Here is a 12,882-nt window from a genome sequence, read left to right as displayed (position 1 = left end):
TTTGCAGCCTTTTTTTCCCTTTTATCAGCTACAGTATGACATTTGGAATCATATTGATAAATTTGTTGTGAAAAAAATAGCTCTCAACAAATTATTTCTAAAATAAACCGAACTAAAATAAAAAATATTATGAATCAATGTTATGATGTTAAAATGTTTTTTCTAAAAGAAATGCAAAAACAAAATATCTATATTCATCTCATATACCTAAAGTATCCTTTTCAAATTATTTTTTAATTGAATTTAAAATAATTATAAGGCACTGAAGAGCAGACACCCAGCAATTAAAAATAATTTTTAAAAGGTAGAAATTGTATATAATGTATCATTTTGTGTGATATACTGATATACTTCTGCTTCTTTTCTACAGAGACCACTTTAATCTGTTTTTCACCATGCCTAACCTATCAAATGAATGATGAACAGTAAATCTATTTAATAATTTATCATTTCAACATTTCTATCATTCCATTATTTTCAACATGTTCTCATTCTGCATGTCATGTGTTGTCTATTTTAACTATGATCACATTTTCATGTAATTTTATGTTTATTTGAATTATTAAGAAAAAAATGCTGTTCCTATGAAAGGGTATTCTTAAGTGTTTCTTAATGTTAAAAAGTAGTGTTGAATAATGAAACAATTTGTTGTTCATGGAAAGTTTGAAACTGTGCCTACGTTTTCTAGAATTATGGGATCATGTTAGCAACTTTAGAATTATCTATTAATATTAATCTGAAAAGAGATTTATGGATGAAGAACCAAAATGAAAGACATTCCCTGTTATAATTATTTTGAATGCCTTCTGAAACCAAGGGTAAAAAAATGCATAAATTATGGGATTGCATGTAGAATTGAAGTAGCCCAACCATATAAGGGTATCAAATATAACCACAGGCGGAGAAAAAATCAAGAACAAATCAGTAACAGTAGTAACAGAAAATGGCACATAACAGAGCAGATATATTCCTATTACAATACTCAGAGTTTTTACAGCTTTCCTCTCCCTGTTTGCTTTTATTTTGTTTTTATTGCCATTCTGAGAAACAACTGTCCCTGATATTTCTTTTATTACTTTTGCCTGCCTACTGGCAACAATTAAAATCTTCACATAAAGAGAAATCATCAATACAGCTGGAAGAAAAAATACTAGTAATAGTCCCAGAACTGCCCAATGTTTATCAAACTGTATAAAACATGAGCCCACACAAGAGTTGGAAATGATCAGCTCATCAGTGCTTGCTAAACTTCCTTTAAAGAATACCAATCCGAAACCAAACAGCAGGGAATAAAGCCAAACAATGCCAATAAAAATGGCTACAACCAATGTAGTGATTATGTTTTGGTACCGTAAAGGATTACATATAGCAAAGTATCTATCAACAGCAATGCAATTTAGGTGTAAAATAGATGCTACTGAAATGGTCATGTCAAGACTTGAATGTATTTTACAAAACAAGTCCCCAAAGTACCAGCAGGTTTCCACAGATCTTACCATGCTGTATGGCATTACAAGAACGCCTAAAAGACAGTCAACACATCCTAAAGACAGGATGAGGAAATTAGTTGGAGAATGAAGCTGTTTGAAGTGAGCAATTGAAATAATGACCATTAAATTTCCACACACTGTAACTAAGATTGTTCCCAATACAAATGTGTATATAGCGCCTTTAATAGCTGCCAGCCGGCGTGCTTTGAGGCGTGCCATCTCCTCATTTGTAGAATTCATGATGAATCTCTTCAGTCCGTGATCTACTAGAAATTCCATAAACACAAAAGACAAAGATTTGATTTACCTTTGCATAATTACACTTTTAAATTATGTTTACCATAGTAAATTCTATATTTAAATAACATATCTTTGTGTTTGTACAGTACACTGCAGTGCAAAGTCTCTATTCTCTGCACTGGGTTATTTATTTATTTTTATTCATAAACACAATTCTATGGTTAATCTCAGTGAAATGTTAACTATTTTAGTTCCAGACAATAAAATAATCCAGATATACAGTATGTCTACTGTAGGTTGCTGTAAAAAAGAGAGGAGCAAATTATGTTAGTGATAATGAATACATGACAATGAGACATTTGATTTGATTGATAAATATTTTACATTAGTATTTAAAGATTGTGTTTAAAAAGATTTCTTAAAGGTGATAGTCTCATCACTCAAGCTAAACTTTACAATAACAGTGAAAACTGTTATAATAGTGGATATTCTCATGTAGAATCAGAGTACATTTTCTTAATCAATTATGCTCTAAATAAAAATACTCTACAACCTTTAAATACACAGGGTACAAATATGTGGTCAAGAACATAAGAAATGCATGGAAAATATATAAGTAGTAATAGTAGTACATTGTGTACTGTAAGTTTTCAGTCTGTTCCCTGTGCTGATTAAAAACATTATTGTAGTCTGTCACAAGTGTGAAGCTTGCTTGGTCACAAATTAAATTAAGTGCTGTATCCTATACATTCATTTGCTTTCCTTAAGTCACTCGCATTAATAGGTACAATGCATTAAGTGTAATAATCTTTTTTTCAATTCAATTTTTCAAAAACCTATTAAAGCAAGGTAACATTTATATTCTTACTATAATTAAAGTACATATACTATACAGTATGAACATATATTCTTTCTCTGTATATAATTTCAACTATAAAGTAAAAGAACTTTGAAAGCACTTTGATTAAGAGACAACAGGGAGAAATAAATTGATCATTCTTTTTCACAACACTTCCAACACAATACTTATTATTTTTGCTAAGAGAACACAACATATGAAAAGACATTACTTATTTCAGAGTTACTACTTTAATTTTCTTTTTTTTTAAGACAAACGGACTTTTTGCTATTATTCTAAAGTACTTAAAGTATATTGTAACCTACAATTTAAGCATATTCATATTCAAATACATGAATAAAGATGTAGAAGTACTTCTATCACAATTACCGATCTGTGTCATCAAACTAGATAGCAATTTAATTTCAGAAGAGAAAGAAATGTACTCAGAGATGCAAAGAAACTAACCTAATCTATAGACTGCAGTAAAAATTGAACAATGTTTTTTCTCCCTCAGCATCCCAGTACCAAGTTTTACAAGGAACTGCATTCAAACAATATCTAACAATGGCAAAATAAAGAAATACATTTACATTTATTCATTTTACAAATGTATGCAACACACATTTACAAGCACTCATACTTATAGACAAGAACATACTCATTTGTCGGTGTATTTTACCAGAGGCCAAACAATTGTTGAAATTGTCTCCAGTTTTTACTGTTAAAAATTAATGTTAAATCTTGTTTAAGATCTGATAACAATTTCATTTTTTTGCATTCTAAATGCAATGTTGTCTCGTTTCCTTTGCAAATAAAGCCCATACATTAATTTTCTAGCTAGTTACCTACCTTGTTTCCACAATAAACAGTAATTGTAAAAACAAAAAGTATGTAATATTATATCTGAAAGCTATCTTGAAGATTTTACACATAAACTAGATTTACATTAAATATGAATGGAAGTGGTAGTATTACACATTGCTTACAATGTTTCATTATAGCTTGAATTTATTAAGAACAGTTTGTTTATCAAACATTTATACTCTCACCTCCAGTAACAGCTAATACCCACAGTGGTCTGACGTGTTGACAGCCATTTGTTTGATGCCTCCCAAAAGTATATTTTTAACTCTCTTGTAAGCACAATGAGGGACTATGTTTCTTTATCTTTTGTTGTTGAACTTGACTGTAGTAGTGACATGCCAAAATCTAATTATTAATGTCAAAGTTTTACACTGAGATTTCTGATACATTTTCCTAAATGTAAAACATATCTTAACATATACAATAAAAAAGTATTTTATATGATGTCAGGCATTTATGTTGCTTTGAAACAACAAATTAATTTTCAGTAGAACCACAGCATCTATCTTCAAATTTCACTTCATTTTTGCTTTACACATTTTTTGGCTTTTATTACAACAAGTCACTGTAGGAAACTGCATATTCTGAATATTCACTTTATCACTCTGTTGCATTGTGATCATGTCAAAAATGAAGTTTCTGATTGCATAGAAGAGATTGTGCTGGGTATTTTCCAGACACCAATTTAAACTGGTTGAATAAAACCTTTTGGTCCTAATGACAGTAATATATATTTTTAAAATAACGTGGTGCACTCATCAGGCAGTGATAGGGCACTGAGCAGACCAGCAACGGGGCTTGTGATGCCTGCCCCAGGAATAAAGGGATAGATGGGACCCTGTCTGGGATAGTGGGAGATATCTGGTCTGGGATATTGTTAACTCCTGGGACTTGGGGGGAAGGACAGGGATTTATGTAATGTGAAAGTGGACCTGTATGACCTGTACGAAAGTGTACCTGTAGTGTACCTTTATCCTCTTTATCATAAACAAAACCCACCTCAATTTTCAACATAAAGCATTATACAAAATCAATACCTCAACACTCCATACTCAACAACGATAATTCACAAACAGCCAGAACATGTAACTCCACATTCCCAAACAGACATCATTTCCATAGCCCCGCCCCTTATGCAAAACCAACATCCCTCCCCTGTTCTCTCTCTCCGTTGGCGGTTGTAATCATTTTTATTTTTAAATACATTTTAGCAAAGTCATGTATTTTAAAAACCTTAAGATTTCTATATTTATGTCTTTATTTAGTGGTTTCATTAGTGACAAAGGCTAAACTTTCTTGGAAAATGTCTTTTATGTAAACCGTTTGCTATTTATTCATTTAGGGCTATAATATTTTCATTGTCTTCCAATGAAAGAAGGGTTCCTTTCGCCGTAGTCGGGTTGACATTAGAAGCTTGCCACGCCCGGACTGTTACACAAACGCATTAGCATGTTAAAGCGATTTCATTGAGGAGCCTAGCTTTCTTAACTAGTAAGTACTGTACTTCCTTGGTTTTGGATGGGGGGAGGTGTCTTTCGCTGGAAATCTCACCCCCTTCTACTTTGAAAATACCTGTGAAACCAGTTTTATTTGTCACAGCCAGCAGAGAGGGGGGTTGTACTTGCAGTGTATCGGTATACAGTAGATGGGAAAGCCAGAGCGTGTTATGCTCTTCGTTAATGTCTAAGCCGGAACACATCACTATATCTCATTTTGTATTTCTTTTTTAAAAAAATCGTTTGCCCAGCCTAACAGTATTGTTGTTATTGTTTTTATCCTGTAAAGTGCTTTGAGGAGCCACCTTTAAAGGCGCCATATACAATAAAGTTAATTATTATTACTATTGTTAATTTGCTGGACAGAGAGGTGAACATTATTACGCAGAAGACAAAGATAGTGATTTACATTGCATTGTCCATTGTGCTGCTGTAATACAGTTTTAAATAATTAAAAGTCTAAACAGTATCGGCTTTATTTATGGGTTTTAAATAAAGGCAATTTAAACGTGATTTAAATCAATATAAATGTTTATATTGTAACGCATAGGTGACTATTCATTGTTATAAAAATGACTTAAATTCGATCCTGTTGTGATATTTAGAAATATAAATTTGTTTGGTGCGAGTAAAGTTTTATTTAATCTCTGAGCCAGGGAAACGTTTTATTTTTTCAAAGAAATGTTTGTTAAAAAAAAAAGTCAAGGTTCCAGCGGGATTCGAACACCCAACATGTGATGTGGTAGTCGGGAACCTAACCCACAGCACCACCAGCAAGGTCACATGAGCAGTGTTGAAAAAGCCCTACAAACATTATCAACAGACATCGTACAGCATGTACAATTCTTGTGTTGCGGTACATGAATATACTTATATCGTTATTAATTTCTTTAAATACGCGATTCTGTACTGTACTTTGCATGATTGGAAACAAATGTGTGATTGCGAAATGCTGTGGTGTTACTTCTACAAAGATGGTTAATGAAAAAAAGAATGTGGACCAGGGCAATACTTTCAGTTTACAGCTTGTCCAAGGTCATTCATTATAAATACTTTTAGTAATATCTTCGTTAAAGACTTTGATGGCGACAGCTCAAACATGAGAGGTTGAACTTTACTAGCTCCACCTTGCGGAAATTCCGGATACTATTATTTTACTTGCGGTACTATAGGAGAATTTACGGTAACTCGCGGTAGACTGCGTAAAGTGCACTGCAAAATAATGCGGTATCGCCCGCTTGTTTTGAATGGCTGCATCTGTAACTTTAGCAGTTTTAAATAAGAAACACACAATATTAATATTTTACACATTTATTGTCTGCAGTCATGCATAACAAAGGTTAGCCTCCCCGCCAGGGTCCTCCTCCCGGACCCGGTAGGGTGCCAGGCAGTCTAGGTGCAGGACCGCCACTCTCCCCCGTGTTCGCAACCGGACCCGGTAGCAGAAATCGCCCACCACCAAAAGGACCTCAGTGGGCACCTCCCACGACGGCGCCAGCTTAAGGCTGAGGCCTTTACGGCGGTGCGGGCTGTACCCAAACCTTGTCCCAGGGCTGGAAGGCAGGCCCCCTGCAGCGCAGGTTGTAGTGCCATTGCTGCCGGACTCCCACCTGAGTCAGGTGGGTTCGGGCAAAGCTGTGCACTCGCTGCATCCACTGTCGCAGGTCCCACTCGTTGTCCAGTCCAGCTGGCGGTGCCGACACGTCTCCGGCCAGGGGGCCCAAAGAACAGGTTCGCATTTCCCGGCTCAGCATGAGTGAGGCTGGGGTGCACCTGGTAGATTCCTGGACCACGGTCCCATATGCCCAGAGGGCAAGGGGGAGATGACTGTCCCAGTCCCGCTGGTGCCGGGAAACCAGGGTAGCCAGCTGGGTGACGAGTGTCCGATTAAACCGCTCCACCAACCAATCACTCTGGGGATGGAGCATGGTGGTCCGCGTCTTAGATAACCCCAGGCGCTGGCACCCTCTGGCGAAGACCTGGGACTCGAAGTTACGTCCCTGGTCAACGTGTAAATCCTCTGGCACCCCTAGCCTGGCAAACATCCCCTCCAGTAGGGCATTGGCCACTGTGGAGGCACTCTGGTCTGGGAGGGCATAGGCCTCCGGCCACTTTGTGAAATACTCCATTGCCACCAGGACGTAGTGGTTCCCAGCCTCAGTGCACGGAAATGGGCCCAAAACATCCACCCCCACACGCTCCATGGGAGCCCCCACTTGGTGTTGTTGGAGGGGGGCCTGAGAGCGCCCGGGGGGACCCTTCTGCGCCACGCACACCGCACACGTTCAGCAGCACTACTCCATGTCCCAGTGGGACAGACCCCAATAAAAGTGGCCTTAGAAACGCTGCAGGGTTTTCTTACAGCCGAAATGTCCCACGCCCGGCTGGCCCTGCACCGCTTGGAGCACAGCCCCCTGAGCAACTGTGGCACCATCAGCTGCCACCAGATCTTGCCGATGGAGGGTACCCACCACCCCCAGTGCAGCACCCCACCCCTTACCTCCAAGGCCTCCCACAGGGAGCAGAGGGCCATCACAGACTTTGGGTGCGGGGCGAGCTCCTCCTGCACAGGGTCAGGCGGCGCTTGACAGAGTCTGCTAGAATCTGCCACGGGTTGTCCATCCTGCCCGCTCTGACACCAATGTAGCATTTTTGAGTTCACTCAGGACAAAGGACCAATGAATCATCAATGGCACCTGATTTTAGTAAACTGTTTGTAGCCTCTATTTCTGCTTGACAGCTGTATATAGTATCTACAAATCCTGTAGAAATGTATGATAAACACAGGTAGCAGCAGTTTCATTGATGTGTATTGCAGTATTGTATCGGTAAATGAAACATGGTTGGACACCAGGATTGGATTTAAAAAGTTTATTGAGAGACTTTGTTTTATTTTGTTTAGACATTTTTTATTTGCTTTATTTGTCTGCTCTCTGTGTTCATTAATAATCCCAGGGGATCACCTCAGTGTCCTGGCCAAATTTCCCTCTGGCCTTTGCCAATCATGGTCTCCCAATAATCTATGGCTGCCACCTCATCATCCAGGTGGGGCTGCACACTGGTGGTGGTGGAGGGGAGACCCCATTTTCTGTAAAGCGCTGAGTGGTAGCGTCCAGAGAAGTGCTATATAAGTGTAAGCAATTATTATTAATTATCTTTTTAATATCAATGTTAATTAGAAATGTTCTACTAAGTATTCAATTCCTGGTTTTCTACTTAAACCCAAGCTGCTCTCCACATATCTCCGCTGAGCAAGACAGCACTTAACTCTGTGCAGAGGTTGCAGCCGAGCCTGTCTTGCAAACCCCTTTGGTCCCCCTTTTTCAAGAGGCTCGCTATTCGGTTTCACCTGAGGCTCCTTTTTTTCCACCCCACGGGCTGTGCAGCAATTGTCTGCCTCAAGACAGCCCTTTAACTCCGCCTGGCTCCCTTCTTATTCGGCCCTCATGTTTCAGACCGGCTTATTGTGTTTGCAGTTTTGGCTTTAAGCCAGTTCTTCACTCTGTGCAGCAGTTTTCAGCCTCAGCATTGCCCAGCGCACCAGCCTCAGGTCCAGCGTCACCAGGCACACCAAGCCAGCCCTCGCTTTGCACAGCAGTCTCTGCAGCCTTAAGCCAGTGCTTCAGATCCATCCAGCTCCCTTTTCAGGAGACTCTCCATTCAGTTGCACCCATACCCAAGGTTCTCTGTCTCTGACTAGCGGACTGTGATTGGCAGCTATTTCGGCATTAGGATAGAGCTTCGCTCTGTGCAGCAGCCTTAGCTCTCAGCATCAAACATATAGCAGCTTCAAATCCAAGCCGGCATTCAGCCTCACCGGCGCAGCAGAATCAGCTCCAACATCACCCAACACGCCAGCTTTAGCTCTTTGGCTGCTCTCTGCATCTCCTGATGCTGCAGTTTCATATTCTAGTCCCCACTTATTCGTTTCACTGCTCACCGCGTCGACCCTTGTGTTTGCCAACCCACACCCCTGGCACTCCTGAGATCTGCGTCAGGTGGGAGGCAATAGGCCTTTCAAAAGTTCTCTTTCAATTCTGAGAGTCCCTTTGTCATCACAGCAGCAGGGGGCAGTCCCTGTCAGAGCCTGACAACTAGGAATCCTTAAGGGGCCCAGGCTAACAGAGAGATGCTCTCAGGCATCGAAGTGGAAACAGGATGCTTGACTCCCTAAGAAAGATACAGAAGGTTCTGCTGGAACGCTAAAAGGAGACTGGGAAAAATGATAGCAAAGAAAAGTTACCCAGATAGCTCAAAAGAAAAAGGTGAGGATAAAGAGCCCTGAGTCAGGAGAAGAAGTCACTTCAAGAATAGCTGAGAAGGCAGCAGGAACGATAACAGAAAAAAAACTAAACTTACTATGGCAGGACCCAAAAGAGCAAGAATGGGGCTAGGCTAGGGAGAGGACAAACAGCTGCATGGGGAGAACCCTGGGGTCCTGGACAACAGAAGTTTCCTCTTGTGGGCAGGACAGAACTGAAAGTGACCAGCAGAGAAGAGTCAAGGATTCTAGGGTGTTGTCCAGAAGCTGCAAACAGTCAGGGACAGGAGTACAGAATAAAGTTCTGGAGAAGAGGCAACCTAGAAAAGAGATCTGCAGTGCAGAGAGGCTTGAAGTCACAGACTGCAGTCAGAGCAGACTGGAACAGAGCACTGCAGTGCAGGGTAACGTGAAGTCCTGGACTGGAAACAGAACAGACTGGAACAGGGCACTGCAGTGCAGGGTGACGTAGTGTCTTGGACAGGAGTCAGAGCAGCTTTAGCGGCGAGAAGTGAGGGTGTCAGTATAGAGCCCAAAGATCACAACCCTGGCAAATCAGCCCTTTGACAGGAATTGGGGAGCATCAGTTTCGGATTGGAATCCTGTGCTGAACACCCAAGAAAAATGAGGACACTAGGGTATCTCGGTTTTGGAGTGGAATCCTGTTGCTGAGCCCCCAGGCTGAAAGAGCTATTCGACTTTGGAGCGGAATGGTGTCGAGAACCAAAGAAAGGGGTGCGAATGGGCTTAGAATTCCAGAAAAGCAGCTGAGGCATCTGCCCGACGAACAGGAGATCAGAAAGCAGTAGTACAAACTGGATGGGTTAAAAGAAACAATGATGAACCATGATTAAAGGAAAACAGGAACTGAATAATAAATTGAGTAAACATGAAGATTTTTATTCTCATCTATGTGTAAGACATCAGAAATAAAGGGATTTTGTATTAATATTGAACACAGTTTTCATATAATAATGAAATGTTCTTGCAATATAATAAATGTACCTGTACCCTAGATTACTTGCCTGTTTTTTTTATTACTGACTGTAGTGTCACAATTAATTCTTCCTTTTTCTTACAGCCAACCACGAGTTATATCTCTGTTATATTCAAATACTGCACATCTTTTTCCAAATATATTGGAGTATCTCATTAAATTTCTTAATCAGACATTCCTGAAGTTTTTTTAGTGTTTGAAATTTACCAGTTCGATAAAGGCTTATTAAGATTTAATATCACAATAAAAAGTGACATACTTTAAGTAATGAAAGCAGATGCTGGTTTTAAACATTTTATTTAAATAAACAAAAACACATCTATAACGATGAATTTAAATTATTCAATGTGTACTATCCCAGCTATACATTTCGACAACTTTATTCAGACAAAAGTTTAATTCTAGATGAATTACGGTGAAATATTTTACATGTAACAATAAGTTTCAGTGCTTCTCGAAACCATGGATAGAAAAAAGCATATATTAATGGATTAAAAGTTGAATTTACATAGCCTAACCATATTAGGCCATCAAACACGACTGAAGGAGTTGCAAAATTGAGATAGACATCTATCATTGTATCTGTGAAGTAAGGGACCCAGCAGACTAGAAAGACACCCATAACTATACCTAGTGTCTTAGCAGCTTTATGTTCCCTGTTCTGTTGAGTTTTCTTTTTACTGTCGTCCACCGAAAATATTCTATTTTCCATAATTTGTATCATTCTTGCTTGGTTTCTAGCTACACGGAAAATGTGCACATATATTCCAATCATGGCAAAACAGGGAGCAAAAAAAACAGCTGAATCCAGTAATGCCCATAACTTATTAAAAACAAGTAAACAACCACCCTCACATGATAGTATGGCAACCACATCTTCTAGGCCTTGGTCGTTAGATTTGGTGTAAATTATTCCAAAAGTGTATAATGCTGGCAATATCCAACCAATAATAATAAACACACAGGACACTCTGATGCTGATTTTGTTTGCATAATGAAGAGGCTCACATACTGCATAATACCGATCAATAGCAATAAAACATAAATGGAAAATGGAGGCAGTGGAAAGCAACATGTCAATAGATGTATGAAGTCTGCAAAAGAATGATCCCAAATACCAACAAGTTTCAACCATTCTGACCATGCTAAATGGGAGAACAATTAAACCTAAGAGAAAATCAATGGTTGCCAGTGAAAGAACAAGAAAGTTATTTGGTGAGTGAAGCTGCTTGAAGTGAGAGATGGAAATAATCACAATAAGATTTCCACCAATTGTAATAAGGACTGTAAGACCAAACACAAAATACATAGCTACCTTCATACCAACAGTTCTGTGCTCTTTTATACAGGATTTGTTCATCTCCTCAAAGCAGTATTCTATTGTGTCGATCTCCAATACTGTTGAATTCATAATGCTGAGATTCACAAAATGAGGCTGATGGAAACAGAAGCCACGTGTTTCAATGAAACCTATTTTTAATTTCTTCTGTAAGGAAGAAAGAGAATCATATTAAACATTTGCCAGATATTTGGATGTTAACTTGAAATCATATGGGATTATTACAAATATATTTCCTGTTGCCTGCATGTATTGTTAAAACAAAACAAATCTTAATATAGTGAAAAATGCTCTATTGGGTGTCTTAAATTCCCTAAACAATGTGAAATACGAAAATGCTGGAGAAGTTTTATTGGGATAAATGATAAATCTTATTGTACATACTTTTTAAAACGTTTCAAAGGAATATATTGTGTTTCACATCTTTAAGTGATGTTAAACTTCAAATTTCTGAAGTGTAATCTTAAAATGGCAGTAGAATCCTGTGCTTTAATACACTGTATTAGACTGTTGATGCTTAATGATTTCTGGTTTGCAATTAAATTGCAGTTCCTCAGGGGACGGGAAGATGATTGAATTTTTAACGTAGTCTTTCACAAAATGTTTAAAATGTGTTTGTTTAAATAAATTAAACTAGGAATCTATAACTTTCATTCATCTTACTGTAAATACTATAAACTATAAATCATTTGTTTGAAATAGAATCCTGTTTGAAGTACAATATCAATAAATTGCCTTCGAAATGCACTGCGTGTTTACAGAGGGGATACAACTTGTTATATTTATATAACAAACTCAAATTACCACTTCAATACTGCCTTTGTCAGAGATCAGGTTAACATTTGGGATACTCACAATTACTAATTGACTCAATCCATAAAGTTTTTTTTTATTCCACATTTATTGACTGAAAGCTTTAAATGAATAACAGAATAATCCTCTTGCCTGATAGGCTAACAGTACAGAAGATTCAAAGTAAAAACAGCCCATTGATATTTACCTATGTTTATATTGAATGTGTATATATATAATTAGTTGAGGTAACTCTTACACAGTAATTAATTATGAACTCAAACACAATGAATTGTGAAATCATAAAACAATACTCACTATTTAACAGGCTCCTCATAAAGACATCTTGCAGAAACTTGCTTTCTCTTTCTTTGTTGATTGTTGTTAGAATACAGGCTTTTATATAGCACTGGGACTTTGTTGTGTTCAACACTGTGTGGATGTCAAGGGAAATTTCAAAAAGCTATTGGTCAAGACAATTCACATAATTATGAATAATCCAGCATTGTAATCAGACAATGAGACAAAGAGATACAGTGCCTGTCTAGCAGCTCTTTGCTGT

The 12,882-nt window shown here is 38.3% G+C and overlaps 2 protein-coding genes across 2 annotated transcripts; both read right to left on the bottom strand.

The window, feature by feature from the left end:
• Nucleotides 1-731: 731 nt before the first annotated feature.
• LOC138225457 (trace amine-associated receptor 4-like) lies at nucleotides 732-1,730 on the bottom strand. Its single transcript, XM_069185596.1, has one exon. The coding sequence runs from the start codon at nucleotides 1,728-1,730 to the stop codon at nucleotides 732-734; it is 999 nt and encodes a 332-aa protein (XP_069041697.1).
• An 8,838-nt stretch (nucleotides 1,731-10,568) lies between these two features.
• LOC138225456 (trace amine-associated receptor 4-like) lies at nucleotides 10,569-11,669 on the bottom strand. The gene has a single exon (XM_069185594.1). The coding sequence runs from the start codon at nucleotides 11,598-11,600 to the stop codon at nucleotides 10,569-10,571; it is 1,032 nt and encodes a 343-aa protein (XP_069041695.1). The 5' UTR covers nucleotides 11,601-11,669.
• Nucleotides 11,670-12,882: the final 1,213 nt, after the last annotated feature.

Source organism: Lepisosteus oculatus, chromosome 2 (assembly GCF_040954835.1).
Source record: "Lepisosteus oculatus isolate fLepOcu1 chromosome 2, fLepOcu1.hap2, whole genome shotgun sequence".
NCBI classification, from domain to species: Eukaryota; Metazoa; Chordata; class Actinopteri; order Semionotiformes; family Lepisosteidae; genus Lepisosteus; species Lepisosteus oculatus.
The sequence above is the reverse complement of the archived record's forward strand: the minus strand, read 5'-3'. Positions and strand labels throughout refer to the sequence as shown.